At 43.9% G+C, this 17934-nt stretch overlaps 1 protein-coding gene across 1 annotated transcript in view; it reads right to left on the bottom strand.

The window, feature by feature from the left end:
* The window catches only part of TfIIS (RNA polymerase II elongation factor), a 50725-nt gene extending 35319 nt beyond the window's left edge, over positions 1-15406 (bottom strand). Inside the window, exon 1 of the mRNA XM_068371047.1 lies at positions 15228-15406. Coding sequence (XP_068227148.1) covers positions 15228-15293 — 66 coding nt within the window. The 5' untranslated portion in view covers positions 15294-15406. The remainder of the gene's footprint in view (positions 1-15227) is intronic.
* Positions 15407-17934: the final 2528 nt, after the last annotated feature.

Raw genomic sequence — 17934 nt, 5'->3', positions numbered from 1 at the left:
TTTAATCGTAGGTGTAGAAAGGGATCTCTCATTCCTAAGATGTAGAAGGAAGTCAGCTATTTGGATCACAGAGGTATTGGTAGAGGATATTGAATTGGCTCTACACCAGCTTCGGAAGACCTCCCATTTAGACTGGTAGACTCTACGAGTGGAAACTCTTCTAGCTCTGGCAATCGCACTGGCTGCCTCCTTCGAAAAGCCTCTAGCTCTAGCGAATCTTTCGACAGTCTGAAGGCAGTCAGCCGAAGAGCGTGGAGGTTTGGGTGCAACCTGTCTACGTGTGGTTGACGTAGAAGGTCCACTCTTAGAGGTAGAGTCCTGGGGAAGTCGACTAGCCATTGCAGTACCTCTGTGTACCATTCTCTTGCAGGCCAAAGGGGAGCAACCAGCGTCAGCCGTGTCCCTTCGTGCGAGACGAATTTCTGCAGAACTTTGTTTATTATCTTGAACGGAGGGAATGCGTACAGGTCGAGATGGGACCAGTTCAGAAGAAAAGCATCCACATGAACCGCTGCAGGGTCTGGAACAGGGGAACAATACAGCGGAAGTCTCTTGGTTATGGAGGTGGCAAACAGATCTATGGTAGGTTGACCCCACAAGGTCCAAAGTCTGTTGCACACACTCTTGTGGAGGGTCCATTCCGTGGGAATGACCTGATTCCTTCTGCTGAGGCGATCCGCTGAAACATTCATATCGCCCTGGATGAACCTCGTGACCAGAGTGAGGTTTAGACCTCTTGACCAAATGAGGAGGTCCCTTGCGATCTCGTAAAGGCTCCTCGAATGGGTCCCTCCTTGCTTGGAGATGTAAGCCAAGGCTGTGGTGTTGTCTGAATTCACCTCCACCACTTTGCCTAGCAGGAGGGACTTGAAGTTCAACAGGGCTAAATGAACTGCTAACAGTTCCTTGCAGTTGATGTGGAGTAATCCTTGTTCCTTGTTCCATACTCCTGAGCATTCCCGTCCGTCCAAGGTCGCACCCCAGCCCGAGTCCGATGCATCTGAGAAGAGATGAAGATTGGGGGTCTGGATGGCCAATGATAGACCCTCCTTGAGAAGGAGATTGTGCTTCCACCACAGGAGAGTGGTCTTCATCTCTTGGTTGATAGGGATAGAGACTGCTTCTAGAGTCGACCCCTTGTCCCAATGAGCAGCAAGATGGAATTGAAGAGGGCGGAGGTGGAGTCTTCCTAGCTCGACAAACAGGGCCAGTGATGAGAGGGTCCCTGTGAGACTCATCCACTGTCTCACTGAGCAATTGCTCCTCTTCAGCATGCTCATGATGCACTCTAGGGCTTGGTTTATCCTGGGGGCCGATGGAAAAGCCCGAAAAACCTGACTCTGAATCTCCATTCCCAGGTACACAATGGATTGGGAGGGAATGAGTTGAGATTTCTCTATATTGACTAATAGACCTAGGTCTCTGATTAAGTCTAAAGTCCAATTGAGGTTCTCCAGACAACGACGACTCGTGGAGGCTCTCAACAGCCAGTCGTCTAGGTAGAGGGAGGCTCTGATGTTCGATAAGTGTAGGAATTTCGCTACATTCCTCATCAGATGAGTAAAGACCATAGGAGCTGTGCTTAGGCCAAAACACAGGGCTTGGAACTGATAGACAACCTTTCCGAAAACGAATCTCAGGAAAGGTTGGGAGTCTGGATGAATGGGAACGTGAAAGTATGCATCTTTCAAGTCCAACGAGACCATCCAGTCCTCCTGTCTGACCGCTGCTAAGACCGACTTGGTCGTCTCCATCGTGAACGTCTGCTTGGTGACATACTCGTTGAGAGAGCTGACGTCCAGCACCGGTCTCCAACCTCCTGTCTTCTTGGCCACAAGAAAGAGACGGTTGTAGAAGCCCGGGGATAGATGGTCCCGGACTATAACCACTGCCTTCTTCTGCACAAGTAGCGACACCTCCTGTTGCAATGCTAGCCTCTTGTCCTCTTCTTTGTAGTTGGGAGAGAGGTTGATGGGCGATGTGGTCAGAGGTGGTTTGAGGCAGAATGGAATCCTGTAACCGTACCTCAGCCAACTGACAGACTGTGCGTCTGCACCTCTCTTCTCCCAGGCTCGCCAGAAGATCTTGAGTCTGGCTCCTACTGTTGTCTGGAGAAACTGAGAGTCAGTTCTTTCCCTTAGATGTCCTGGATCCTTTCCTAGACTTGCTCCTGTGAGAGTCTGGGCGGGAGCTTCCTCGGCTGGGGGCTCTACCACGAAAGGGCGGTATGAACCTCGTAGCCGGGGTATCAGCCACTGGGGAGCGATAAGTCTTGGGGACTGAGGTGGCAACCTTAGACTTACGAGCCGATGAGGCTACAAGATCGTGCGTGTCCTTTTGTATCAGGGCAGCAGACAAGTCCTTAACTAGCTCCTCGGGAAAGAGGAACTTTGAGAGAGGAGCAAAAAGGAGTTGTGACCGTTGGCAAGGTGTAATGCTGGCGGAAAGGAAGGTACACAGTTGTTCCCTTTTCTTCAACACCCCTGATACAAATAACGACGCTAGCTCACCCGATCCATCTCTGATGGCCTTATCCATGCAGGACATTATTAGCATGGCAGAATCTTTGTCCGCAGGAGAGGTTTTCTTGCTGAGGGCCCCCAGGCACCAGTCGAGAAAGTTGAACATTTCAAATGCTCTGAACAACCCTTTCAGTAAATGATCCAGGTCTGAGAAGGTCCAACAAACCTTCGAACGTCTCATAGCAGTTCTCCGAGGCGAGTCCACCAGACTTGAGAAGTCAGCCTGGGCAGAGGCAGGTACTCCTAAGCCTGGTGCTTCCCCTGTGGCATACCAAACGCTACCTTTCGAAGCGAGCTTCGTTGGAGGGAACATGAAGGAAGTCTTGCCAAGGTGTTGTTTAGACTGTAGCCATTCCCCTAAGATCCTTAAAACCCTCTTGGAGGATCTAGCTAGGACAAGCTTAGTATAGTTGGACTTAGCTTGTTGTACGCCCAGCGAAAACTCAGATGGTGGAGAGCGGGGAATAGCAGAGACGAAGTGGTCTGGGTAAATCTCCCTGAGTAGAGCCAAGACCTTACGAAAATCAATCGACAGTGGAGAAAGCTTAGATTCGTCCACGTCTGATGAGGGATCAAGGTGTGCCTCCTCATCATCCGACACCTCATCAGCAGAGGGTAGCGAAGCGATCGGACCAGAATGCTGAACCGCAGAGTCAGAACGGGTAGGAACAATAACAGTGGTTTCCTCTTCCAGTAACTGTTGAGGGAAAACCTGAGGCTCAGACTGCAAAGGCTGAACAACAGACGAAGCAGAAGGCAGGCGCATGGGTGAAGGAGGTTGACTCCTAGCAAGAGAGGTTGAACCCAAGGATTGCACAAGCTGAGCGGAGGACGGAGGCGGAGTAGTCCGTTCCTGTTCCTGTGAGATGAGCGGAGCATGATGAGGTTGAGGCTGCGCAGAACAAGGTAAAGTTCTTGCAAGCTGAGGCTCCTGAGGCGCAAGTCCAGGGTGTAGAGGAGCTTGCCTTGAGGAGGGTTGAGCTCGCTGCAGCGATGGCTGAGCAGACAGACTCACGGAGGGGAGAGGTTGTTGTACCCCAACCGAGAGTTGCACCACTGGTGGAGCAGCAAGGGGAGGAGGAGGAAGAGTGGAATAACTCTCCTGATCCCAAAGCAAGGGTTGCCTTAAAGAAGGCTGAGGCTGAACACCACTGGGAACAGCGAACTCCGAAAGTGGCTCAACATCGTACGCCTGGCAGAAGGTGCTGCGACCAGGCGGAGCAAGTGCAGGCGGGGCGAGCACAGGCGGAGCGAGAACAGGCGGAGGGAGTGTAGACGGAGGAGGAGGTGCAACACTCTCAGCCCGACACTCACGCATCAAGTCCGAAAGCTGAGCTTGCATGGACTGAAGCAGGGTCCACTTGGGATCGGCAGAAACGATAACAGACTGAGGTAAAGACACAGTCGGGCTCTGTTTTGGCAGAACCTTACTCCTCTTGGGCGGAGTACAGTCGACAGATGACTGAGGCGAGTCAGAGCTGAGCCAATGACTGCAACCTGGCTGAGCACTCGCGGACTGGACTCTACGTTTAAGCGGTCTCGAGACCTGAGACCAACGTTTCTTCCCTGCTAGTTGATCAGCGGACGAGAATAAGACGGGCTCAATCGTCTGCAGGTGGGAGTGACGGTCTAAGGAAGACACGCCCGCAACCACCGAGGATAGTTCTGTGCGCCTGACAAGGCCTGTCGAACCCTTAAGCCCTTCGACATTGCTTCTCCCCTGGGCATGGGAGCTTGCAAGAGATCCCGGACTGGGAGGACGACTGGCTCGCACAGAAAAATCCTCACGCACCACACTGGCACCACTAGCACTTGGCACTGCACCGACACTAGCACTCGTCACAGCACTGGCACTAATTCCACCCACTGCACTCTTGACCTTCAGTTCTTTAACTTCGGCCATCAGAGACTTATGGTCACTTACCACTGATTCTACTTTATCGCCTAAAGCCTGAATAGCACGCAAAACAACTGACATATCAGGCGGAGGGCAAACAGTAGGTTCGGGGGTAGCCACTACAGGGGTAGGAAAAGGTAGGGGATCATGAGGTGAGGAAAACATAGAAGAGTGAGAAGAACTTCTCCTAACTCTACCTCTCTCTAACTTAGATGAATATTTTAAAAGACGGACAAATTCCAATTCCGAAAGTCCGGCGCATTCCTCACATCGATTTTCTAATAGACAGGGCCTGTCCCTACAGTCAGAACAAGCGGTGTGAGGATCTACCGAGGCCTTCGGAATACGCCTATTGCAAGACCTACATCGTCTATGGGAGGGGGCTTGCGAAACGTCAGACATCTTGTTTCAAAGAGTTAGCCAAAGGGTGATCCAAAAACAAGCAAAATTCGTTAACCGTTATATCAGTATTATATAAAAGCAATCTAGCTAATATAAGAAGGATTCCAGTAAAGCGACAGCCGTTAATCTGAGAGAATACTTCACCAAATATCCGTGAATAAACTCGAAGACCATAAGCGTATCCCAGAACGTCTAGCCGGAAGCACGACAGAGGAATAATTGAGGAGGTGTCAACAACAAATGATTGAGTACCTGGCCACAGGTGGCGCTGGTAAGTACACCCCCTTCTAGTATTGTGATAGCTGGCGTATCCCTCCATAGAATTCTGTCGGGCAACGGAGTTGACAGCTACATGATTATCGGGTAAGTTTAATATTGAAAAAATAACAATCACAGAATATACTGTATAATGTTAATAACAGAAAGAGCATCAACTGCTTCCCTAGCTTTCATACAGAAATGTTCAAAACAAAAATACAATCAATACTGTTAAACAATAAATTTGGAAATCAAAACCAAAGACAATGGCTTGCTAGGGAGTTAAACATTTGTTAGAATACAAACTCATTAGATAGGAAATATGTGAAAGAAAAATATAGAATTAAGAGCAATACCTAAATGATTATAAATTATGAGCAAAACTGCACTTCATAGATTGCAACACAACTGAAAAAATATAGCACGGCACTGCTAGTTTAAAACATTAGAAACTGGTACACAACTGAAAAAGCAGTTTAAATGTACTGTATGCTATTCAAAATAAAATTAATAAAACTTAAGAAAATTAAAATGTTATTTTTATTAGTAAAATAAATTTTTGAATATACTTACCCGATAATCATGTAGCTGTCAACTCCGTTGCCCGACAGAATTCTATGGAGGGATACGCCAGCTATCACAATACTAGAAGGGGGTGTACTTACCAGCGCCACCTGTGGCCAGGTACTCAAGTACTTCTTGTTGACACCTCCTCAATTATTCCTCGGTCCACTGGTTCTCTATGGGGAGGAAGGGAGGGTCGATTAAATCATGATTATCGGGTAAGTATATTCAAAAATTTATTTTACTAATAAAAATAACATTTTCCAATATTAAACTTACCCGATAATCATGTAGCTGATTCACACCCAGGGGGGTGGGTGAAAAACCAGTGTACAAGACTAAAGGATAGCTAAGTATCCCGTATTTCATATAATCAGTTATCCACAATAACAATGAAATAATAAGTACCTGGTAAGGAAGTCGACTTGAACCGTTACTCTGCCTTTAATAAGATCGTCTTCCTTACTGAGCGCAGCGTTCCTCTTGGGAGGCTGAATCAACTCAAAGGTGCTAAAGTATACAGGGCTGCAACCCATACTAAAGGACCTCATCACAACCTTTAACCTCGGCGCTTCTCAAGAAAGAATTGACCACCCGCCAAATCAACAAGGATGTGGAAGGCTTCTTAGCCGACCGTACAACCCATAAAAACTATTCAAGAGAAAGGTTAAAAGGTTATGGGATTATGGGAATGTAGTGGCTGAGCCCTCGCCTACTACTGCATTCGTTGCCACGAATGGTCCCAGGGTGTAGCAGTACTCGTAAAGAGACTGGACATCTTTGAGATAGAATGATGCGAACACTGACTTGCTTCTCCAATAGGTTGCATCCATAACACTCTGCAGAGAATGGTTCTGTTTGAAGGCCACTGAAGTAGCCACAGCTCCCACTTCATGTGTCCTTACCTTCAGCAAAGCAAGGTCTTCTTCCTTCAGATGAGAATGTGTTTCTCTAATCAGAAGCCTGAATAGTAAGAAACTGAGTTCTTAGAACTTGGAAAAGAAGGTTTCTTGATAGCACACTATAAGGCTTCTGATTGTCCTTGTAAAGGTTAAGACCTTTTTAGATAGTACCTAAGAGCTCTAACTGGGCAAAGTACTCTCTTCAGATCATTCCCCACCAAGTTGGACAGGCTTGGGATCTCGAACGACTTAGGCCAAGGACGTGAAGGAAGCTCGTTTAGCAAAAACCGAGCTGCAAGGAACATGTAGCCGTTTCAGATGTGAAAACAATGATCCTGCTGAAGGCGTGGATCTCACTTACACTTTTAGCTGCTGTCAAGCACACGAGGAAAAGAGTTTTTAATGTGAGGTCCTAAAAAGAGGCTGATTGGAGAGGTTCAAATCTTGATGACATAAGGAACCTTAGGACCACGTCTAGATTCCAGCCTGGAGTGGACAACCGACGTTCCTTTGAGGTCTCAAAAGACCTAGGGAGGTCCTGTAGATCTTTGTTGGTGGAAAGATCCAAGCCTCTGTGACGGAAAACCGCTGCCAACATACTTCTGTAACCCTTGATCGTAGGAGCTGAAAGGGATCTTACTTTCCTTAGATATAACAGGAAGTCAGCAATCTGGGTTACAGTGGTACTGGTTGAGGAAACTGCATTGGTCTTGTACCAGCTACGGAAGACTTCCCCTTGAGACTGATAGATTCTGAGAGTGGATGTTCTCCTTGCTTTGGCAATCGCTCTGGCTGCCTCCTTCGAAAAGCCCCTAGCTCTTGAGAGTCTTTCGAAAGTCTGAAGGCAGTCAGACGAAGAGCGTGGAGGATTGGGTGTACCTTCTTTACGTGAGGTAGACTTAGAAGGTTCACTCCTAGAGGAAGAGTCCTGGGAATGTCGACCAGCCATTGCAGTACCTCTAAGAACCATTCTCTCGCGGACCAGAGCGGAGCCAACCAACGTCAGCCGTGTCCCTTTGTGAGAGGAGAACTTCTGAAGTACCCTGTTGACAATCTTGAACGGCGGGAATGCATACAGGTCGAGATGGAACCAATCCAGCAGAAAAGCATCCACGTGAACTGCTGCTGGGTCTGGAATCGGAGAACAATACAACAGGAGTCTCTAGGTTATCGAGGTAGTGAACAGATCTATGGTTGGCTGACCCCACAGGGCCCAAAGTCTGTTGCAAACATTCTTGAGAAGGGTCCACTCTGTGGGGATGACCTGACCCTTCCGTCTGAGGTGATCTGCCATGACATTCATACCGCCCTGAATGAACCTCGTTACCAGTTAGCTTTCGATCTTTAGACCAGATGAGTAGGTCCCTTGCGATCTAGAACAACTTCCACGAAAGAGTCCCTCCCTGCTTGAAGATGTAAGCCAGGGCTGTGGTGTTGTCAGAGTCCACCTCCACCACTTTGTTAAGCTGGAGGGACTTGAAGTTTATCAAGGCCAGAATAACCGCCAACAACTCCTTGCAATTGATGTGAAGTGTCCTTTGCTCCTGATTCCATGTTCCCGAGCATTCTTGTCCGTCCAAAGTCGCACCCCAGCCCGTGTCTGATGCGTCCGAGAGGAGACGGCGGTCGTGTTTCTGAACAGCCAAAGGTAGACTTCCTTGAGAAGAAAGCTGTTCTTACACCACGCGAGAGAAGACCTCCTCTCTTCGGAAACAGGAACTGAGACCGTCTCTAGCGTCATGTCCTTTATCCAGTGAGCAGCTAGATGATACTGAAGGGGGGGGAGGTGGAGTCTCCCTAACACGATGAACAGGGCCAGCGATGAAAGTGTCCCTGTTAGACTCATCCACTACCTGACTGAGCATCGGTTCCTTCTCAGCATGCTCTGGATGCATTCTAGGGCTTGGAAGATCCTTGGGGCCGACGGAAAAGTCTGAAAAGCTCGACTCTGAAGATCCATACCCAAGGAGACAATGGTCTGGGATGGAACGAGCTGAGACTCCTCAAAATTGACCAGGAGGCCCAGTTCCTTGGTCAGATCCATAGTCCATTTGAAAATCTCCAGACAGCGACGACTTGTGGGAGCTCTTAAAAGCCAGTCGTCTGACGGAGCCGGACACAAGATCATGGTACTGCTGCACAGTCTGTGAACTGTCAATCATGGGCAAGCGAGGAAGTACAGTGACAACCCGAATCTGTCTAGACTGTCTGGGTCGTACAGACAACTCCTTATCGGGTTGCTGAGGTTGCCGCACTGCATCACAACAAGTCACTTCTGTTGGTTGTTGAACGTCTTCCCCGTGACACATTGACTCCGTAAACAAAAAATCCTCTAACAAGGACTAAGCTTGGACTGCATGTCTTGCAACACAGCTCAAGGTCTATGGGAGCAGGTGTGGTAACAGACGGGATTAGCGACTGAAGTGGAACCATTACCTTCCCTGGAAGCATGTTACGCTTAAATAAAAGTCCATAGGAGGCTATGCAGCTAAAGGCTCCCTCCAAATGACAGTCCTCAAGGGAATATCAGAAGGAGGGAGAAAAGAACTTTCTCATCTACAGGGACCATATCCTAGAAAAGCTAAGTTCTCTCAGTGAGGGTTCACTGGTGCAAAAGCAGCAGACTAGAAGGCAACGTTATGAAACTGCTTGACAGTCTAGTGAGTTGGCAACAACCAAAGATGTGTGACTGAGAAGCATGCGGTAAGGTATGCAGAGCATGTTGTATGCAGAGTATGCTGTATGCAGAGCATGCTGAATGTAGAGCATGTTGTATGCAGAGCATGCTGAATGCAGAGCATGCTGTATGCAGAGCATGTTGTATGCAGAGCATGCTGTATGCAGAGCATGTTGAATGCAGAGCATGCTGTATGCAGAGCATGCTGTATGTAGAGCATGTTGTATGCAGAGCATGCTGAATGCAGAGCATGCTGTATGCAGAGCATGTAGTATGCAGAGCATGCTGTAAGCAGAGCATGCTGTATGTAGAGCATGCTGTAAGGTAAGCAGAGCGTGTGCATGGCGTTTAACATTTCTCAGAAATTCCATGACCAGTGCTAGAGTGCTTTATGCATGCTTGCATGGGTTTAAATATCAACATAATATTTACCTTACATTCATAACTCATGATTCATATTTTTTTTTTTTTTTATGCCATATTCTGCGATATTGTTAAAAATATATTGCAAGGAATACAAATATATTTTTATAAGTAATACAAATAACCTCCATTATCATAAGGTTTGAAAATGGAGGTAAGGTATGCTGAACAGCAGAGTCAGAACGAGCTGGAACAACAATAGTTGTGGTTTCCTCTTCAAGACTCTGTTGAGGGAACACCTGAGGCTCAGTCTGCAAATGCTGATCAAAGGAAGTAGCAGAAGGTAGGCGCATGGGTGGAGGAGGCTGACTCCTGGCATGAGTGGCTGAACCCAAGGGTTGCGCTTGCTGAGCGGTTGGCGGAAGCGGAGTAGCAAGTTCCTGTTCCTGTGGTGTGAGCGGAGCGCGATGAGGTAGAGGCTGCGCAGAACAAGGTAAATGTCTCGCAAGCTGAGGCTCCTGAGGCGCAAGGCTAAGGTGTAGTGGTGCTTGCCTTGTGGAGGGTTGAGCTCGCTGCAGCGAGAGCTGAGGAGACTGACTCAAGGACGGGAGAGGTTGTTGTACCTCAACCGAGTGTTGCATCACTGGTGGAGCAGCAAGTGGAGGCGGAGGAAGAGAGGTATAATCCTCCTGATCCCATTGTAAAGGTTGCCTTAAAGAAGGCGGAGGCTGAGCACCACTGGGAACAGCCAACTCAGAACGTGGCTCAACATCGTACGCCTGGCAGGGGGTACTGCGATCAGGCGGAGCGAGCGCAGGCGGAGGGAGTGTAGGCGGAGGCGGAGGCGCAACACTCTCAGCCCGACACTCACGCATCAAGACCGAAAGTTGTGACTGCATGGACTGCAGTAGAGTCAACTTGGGGTCGGCAGACACTAAGGTCTGCTGAGGTAAAGCCTTAACAGCAGAGATCTGTTGCGGCAGAACCTTACTCCTCTTAGGCGGAGTGCATTCAACTGATGACTGAGGAGAGTCAGAGCTAACACAATGACTGCATCCGGGTTGTTGAACTCTAACTTCGTACGTCTGGCATAGGTCTGGACTTTATGTTTAAGAGGTCTTGAGACCTGAGACCAGCGTTTTCTCCCCTAAATTTCTTCTGCAGACGAGCAAAATAAGGGCTCAATCGTCTGCGGGTGGGAGTGACGGTCTCGGTAAGACACGCCCACAACCACCGAGGATACTTCTGTGCGCCGATCAAGGCCTGCTGAACCCTTTTGTCCTTCGACATTGCTTCTCCCCTGGGCTTGGGAGCTTGCAAGAGGTCCCGGACTGGGAGAACGACTGGCGCGCACAGAAGTACCCTCACGCACAACACTGACACACTTTGCGCTAATCACTTATCACTTTGATTTTCTGTTTGCACTTATTTCACTGAACTCGAAACTTTAAGTGGTTTGTACCTGAAACACGCAATTCTATCCTTTCTCAAAAGTTAGTAATTGCGAAAACAGAATTACAATGTAACAGAAAAATCTAATGAAAGACAAATAATTCAGTGGCTGGAAAGAGACTAAACACTAGATCACTCTAGAAACGTTTACTTTCTTCCCCTAAAGAGACTAGGGAGAAGAGAAAAAACGATAACAACGTTACTCGTACGCCTGGCAGGCTTGAATGAAACGTTTATCCTCCTCTTTCTCCCTCCGTCTCTATCTCTCTCTCTCTCTCTCTTGACTTAGAACCTGAGAGAAGAGCCCAATCATATATATCGTTAAAACATATTATTGTTAAAGGAAAAAACTGAAATATTTCCCAAAATGAAAAGTTCCTTTATTAGGATTAAAACCATTAAGTTAAGAAAGAATGAACAAAACGCTAGACACGGTTACTCTACTGCAATGTGAAACCGTGAAAATTCTTTCTCTATCGTAACGATAGAGTGCAAGTTGAACGTTCTGAACGTCAACAACTGCAGAGACAAAACAAAACGTTAGTTCAACTTTGAAAACAGTACTAGACTATCAAAGAAATTCTTTCAAAGACATTAAAATAGCATAATATGTTAACAGGTAAAACCGAAATGACGGGCTCAATGTTAATTAACTTCGGTACCAAGAAAAGACCGCCTACTATTAGGAAGGTCGAATATAAACAAATATAAAAATTAATTTTAATAAGTTTATAAAAAAAGGAAGTTAATCGAAGAGGCCTATAAGAGGCGGAGAGATATAAAATAAATCTATAACTTTTGTTAAGCAAAATTAAGAAAGAGTCTATACTCTCTTAGACACCAACACTTCCGTCTAAGGGAAGGGTCGGCCATTTAAAGGTGAAAGAGAGTTCATACTCTCTTCGTCACCATAATTAATCAAATTAATTCCAAAAGCTAACTAAGCTAATATAGAAGTTTCCAGTAAAGCGACAGCCGAAATCAAAGAGAAATACTTCACCAAAGTCGTGAAAATACTCCAAGAACATAAGCGTATCCCAGAACGTCTTGCCGGAAGCACGACAGAGGAATAATTGAGGAGGTGTCAACAAGAAGTACTTGAGTACCTGGCCACAGGTGGCGCTGGTAAGTACACCCCCTTCTAGTATTGTGATAGCTGGCGTATCCCTCCATAGAATTCTGTCGGGCAACGGAGTTGACAGCTACATGATTATCGGGTAAGTTTAATATTGGAAAATACAGAATTTGCAAAATTTATCCTAAAGGTAGTTGAAATAGTTGGAATTTAAACTGTAAAAGATGATGAGATAACTTTCCACTGAAAACCCCGAAACAAAATACTGTATTGGTTTAAAATTTTTAAAAAATGTAAGTGGATTTGAATAAAAAATAAATGAAACGCGTATTGATGTTCAATGATATGACAAAATGAGATTCTAGCATCGAATACATAGTGGGAGTCAGTGAGAGTCATTTACAAATATGCATATGAAAATAAAGGGGAGTCCTTGGATGTGTGAATAAGAGATTAGATGATATAAACAAAATAATGGTAAATAGTACAAAAACAAGGTGAAATATGATACCAGTACTTTAATTTCTAGCCAAAGACATAAATTATATATTCTTCCTACTCACTATCTCTTGTTTTATGCATTTCTGACCATAAATACTGTATTGGGGTAAACAACTATGAGGGATAATGGGAAACTGGGAACTTGGGGTGGGATAACCAAAAACGAATGGTTTTCGCTCCGACGTGGTTCACTTCGCTTGCAAATAAACATTATCTCATTGCTCCTTTGTTCTGGCAAGTGGTACATGGATATGCTGCCCGCCCCACGTGTGTGAGTTACCATTAAAGTATCATATTTACGGTACCTGTAATTTACATCACGTTTCACACTTTTTTTCTTCTTTTTTTTTACCGAGCAGTGGCTCGCTTCGCTCGCAAATAAACATTATCTCATTGCTCATCTGTTCTGGCAAGTGGTAAATGGATGAGTGCACATGCTAATCAGGTGGGTCATTATTTTGAGGATATGTTTTACTTTCACATGACAAGCAATAGCTATATACTGAACGGAAAGTGTTTTCAACTTATTCAATTACAGAAGTAGGTTTTACCATACAAAAAAAAAAATCTGACAAAGCAAATGCAAATAAATCATACAAGGAAACCCACCACCAGTCTCCCATAAGTAAACAATGGACATAATGATAATATTAACCTAAAGGTGACCTGTTACTTTAACATGAAGCTGGAAAAATGTGCGATAGTACGTCTTGTCTGCCCGTATTTGGAATATGCTTCTGAAGTCTGGTCCCCGAAACTCAAAACAAGATCAAAATGCACAATAGGATGTGCAAGATTAAGCCACCACATTAGTAAAAGGGTTACCCTCGCTCTCTTATACAGAACGCGTCATAGCACTAGGCCTATCGGACCCCGAATTTAGGAGACAGAGAGGTGACATCGTCCAGACCTACAAGATCTTACAAGGATTCACAAAGTCCGATTTGAAGAAAAGTGCAGTACTGTATTTATGCTATCTCTGTTAAGCATACATTCAGCACTAACACCTGAGGCCACAGCATGAAGCTACTAGTACAGCAGCAACCATCGCCAAGGGATTACTGGGGTGTATGTACGATAGCGGCCACCTGTATGAATTATTATGGCTAACTTAGGCTTATAATAACATCTTGCTTTTCCAACTAGGGTTGTCGCTTGGCTAGTAATAATAATAATAATAATAATGGGGGTCACAGGCCTGTTAGGTAAGTAGGTTAGGGGGGAAACTTTAGGTTAGTTGATACTCCTTTTTAATGAACGTGTGAGGATCTGGCCGCTGATATACAAAGGCTCCAAATTACTTCTTTACAGCAAGGGTGACAAATCCCTGGAATGGTCTCAGTCAAGAAGCAGTGGAAGACCCCTCCATATTTGCGAGGGAGTGGAGAAATCATTCAGACCGGCGCAATTACAAGTTTTCGTATTAACCGCTCGGTTAATTGTATAGCACTCTTCCAAGTGACTGCCTTGGTAATCAGAAGAGGATCAAGATAAGTTTTGGTATGGGTCTAATTACCCATACTAAAGGTAAATAACACACATTATTATTATTATTACTTGCTAAGCTACAACCCTAGTTGGAAAAGCAAAATGCTATTAAGCCCAAGGGCTCCAACAGGGAAAATAGCTCAGTGAGGAAAGGGAACAAGGAGAAAATAAAATATTTTAAGAAGAGCAACAATATTATAATAAATATCACTTTATAAACTATAAAAACTTTAACAAAACAAGAGGAAGAGAAATAAGATATAAATAAAGAAATCATAAGAGAATAAAGCCAGATTTTAAAGGAAAAAATTTATCGACTATGTACTCTGCTGTGATTAATGCCTTAAAATATGTATGCTCAACTCGGTTAGACTTTTTATTATTATCATTTTTGCTTGCTAGGCTACAACCCTAGTTGGAAAAGCAAGATGCTATAAGCCCAAAGGCTCCATCAGGGTAAATTAGCCGAGTGAGGAGAGGAAATAAGGAAATAAACTATATAAGTAATGAAAATTAAAATAAAATATTTTAAAAAACATTAACATATAAACAGATAATTCATACATTCAGCTACCAAACTAGGAAGATCATTCCACAATTCGGTCACAACTGGAATAATACTTCTAGAATACTGTTTAGTATTGAGCCTCAGGATGGAGAAGGCCTTGTCTATTAGAATTAACTAAACTGTTTTACATTATATCTTTGCCACATACGCTTATCCAAACGCCCAAGGCTTTGACTAGGTTTAAACTAATAACAATCAAAATAAGATTAAAATCAGGTTAAGCCTGTCCTCAGCCACGAATGGTTCATGGTAGGTAAAGTGCAGCTTTGAATTCACTCCGATGCCTCCACAGCCAATCATTTTTCCAAACCCGTCACTTTTCACGCCCGAAAACCACCAACAACCTTAAAACTCTGCACCAAAGCCAACTGGCAACGTTCCAGACCCCAAAGGTGACCACACAGTGTAGGAGTTAAGGTCCCAGGAGGGACAATATTCGACCCCGAAATGCCTGGATTCCCCACCAAACTCGCATGCCCTCTTAAAACTCCGCCAAGTGAATTGAACACAAAAGCATCTGGGTCCCCCACACATAAAACAGCACACTTATCGACTAACACTGTCGCTAGACGTCATCTTGTCCAGCTTCTTCTTGATCCGGAGAACCTCCTCTTCGCAGCCCATGGTTATCAAAGGTGAAAATGGGAGGTCGAGATTTAAGTCACGAAAAGTTTGATCCTGCAGCGTAACGCTCTCGTGAAGAGACGCCGGCGACGACTGTTGTCATTCGGACAAAAGATGATTCAAGGGGAGACCCCGCAGAGTACGTGTGTAGGGTGTTACGCACACAAAACCAGTCACTAGATGGCAGGTAAATCAATTGTGGGCGGAGCTAAGAAGTCTCGGTATTTTCACAAGTAATGTCATTAACAAAAGATTTCCACCATACCGCAACATTCAACAAAACATGTCTCTTACCTTTAAAATATGACTTCATCTGTTTTTAATTTAACAAGGGTTTTGCTTGGAAAAATATATATATTTGTGATGGTGAGCATAATAGATATTGGAACTCACGATGCGTAGTTCAAAAGTACAGTCGATAGGTGGCGTCTACTTTCGTTTCTTACTATATTTCCGCTCAAAACCAGTATATAAATCTAACGATATAAGCCGTTATACATCCTAAAATAATCATTCTAGAAAATAAGACTAGCCACAGTCGTGAGCCACTCAAGTGTAATATACTTTTTCCTATTCTGAAATATTTACGTGTAAATAATTAGGAATTGTCATCATGTGGAATCTGTACCAAAATACCATTCCCACCATTATACTGTACATCAAATGCATACTGTAACTTTAAAACAAATCTATTTCATACAAAAGAAAAATTAATAATAATTGTATGTGGGTTATATCAATTAATAACTTGAAAGATCAACAATAAAGTTCAGATACGCATTGCATGTTTGCCTGAGTTTATATTTCCCGAATAAAATTTGTTGAGAGCATGGCGACTTGGTCATGGTAAAAAAAAAATATTCTGTCCTCTAAAGAAAACGTAAATCATAAAAAACCCTGATTGTCGATGTTAATACATCATTGCCTTTGTCAAATTAAGCAACTTTGTTCCAGTGTCAGTAGGCCTATGTCATAAGCAATGTACGGATACCAAATAAAGTCTAGACCTCATTTGATTCTTCAAGATCTGACCTTTCAAAAAAATCTTTCCATTTTAAGTCTCCTGACTACTCCCAGGCTTTAGCTATGGTAAGCAGCTCTTCTAGGAGAAGGGGACTCCAAAATCAAACCATTGTTCTCCGGTCTTGGATAGTGCCATAGCCTCTTTCACATGGTCTTTCAGTGTCTTGAGATAGAGTTCTCTTGCTTGAGGGTACACTCGGGCACACTATTCTATCTTATTTCTCTTCTTGTTTTTTTTTTTAAGTTTTTATAGTTTTTATATGAAAAATTTATTCTAATGTTGTTACTGTTATTTTATCTTAATTGTTAATTGCTTCTTTTGTTGTTTCCTTACCTCCTTTCCTCTCTGTGCTATTTTCCCTGCTGGAGCCCTCAGGCTTATAGCATCCTGCTTTTCCAACAATGGTTGTGGCTTAGCAAATAATAATAATAATAATAATAATAATAATAATAATAATAATAATAATAATAATAATAATACATTCACGGAAAACCTCATCAGCTGATTCACATTTTAGTTATATCTGTAATTATTGGAACACCTGCATTTCTCAGAGAGAGAGAGAGAGAGAGAGAGAGAGAGAGAGAGAGAGAGAGAGGGGGGGGGGGAAGGATGTTTTCAATCTTCCACATCTCTACTACATTCTTTTTGTATCAACTATTGAACGGGAGATGCTGATTATTTTGTTTCAGTTTTATCAAAGTGTGACTTTTCGTAAAATTTCAGCTTTATTTCATGAAACTTTTTTTTTCTTTAAGGATTTTTTTTCGTTTTCATCTGTAGTTTATTTTTATATCTAAATGAATATTTAAATATCATACCTAAATAAATTCAGAAAAAAAAATATGGAAACGGCTAGTTTAGCAACAGGAATATGCACACCAATAGATCAAGAATAAATATATATATAAGAAAAAAAACGAATGATGCTGCCAATATGCCTGGTGAATTACACCATTTATATTCAAGTATTCTTCCTTACACTGTAGGTTGATCACGTGTGACCAGAAGCCCTCGAATACTGAAGATGAATGAAAAATAGTAAAGCTATAGCTTATAATCATTATGTCATATCTGCCTATATCGTATATCAAACGAACACAGCACGAGGTAGGCCTACAGCAGTTTTTAACTGTAGAGGATGGGCCATCTTTAATCGGGTACTTTCAGTAAAAAAGAATTGTATATATATATATATATATATATATATGTATATATATATATATATATATATATATTGTCAAGAGACCTTGGTTGGCTGTGTTTAATAAAGAGGTCCACACCTTGGCTCTTATTCCATCCCTCCCCCTCCCCATCACTTAACCTCACTGATTTGAGTTGGCTTGCCCAAGGTCTAATGAACCGTGTATTCTTCAGACCTTTTAATAAACGTGACGTCAGTTTTCGTCAAGGTAAGATTTTTATGATTGCGTATAACGATTATCATCTTGGGAGACGATATTGCTATTCTATAGGCCTAGTCGTATTCTTGGAATAATGAATGGGTCGCAGTTGTGAGCTATGTACAGTATACAGTATGTATGCTACTTTTAGTTTAGTAGAGAAAGCCCTAAAGTTTCTCTACACAATCCCTGAAGGAAAACACCGTGCAGTTAT

Source organism: Palaemon carinicauda, chromosome 3, assembly GCF_036898095.1.
Source record: "Palaemon carinicauda isolate YSFRI2023 chromosome 3, ASM3689809v2, whole genome shotgun sequence".
Taxonomy (NCBI): domain Eukaryota; kingdom Metazoa; phylum Arthropoda; class Malacostraca; order Decapoda; family Palaemonidae; genus Palaemon; species Palaemon carinicauda.
This window is presented reverse-complemented; position numbering and strand designations above follow the sequence as displayed.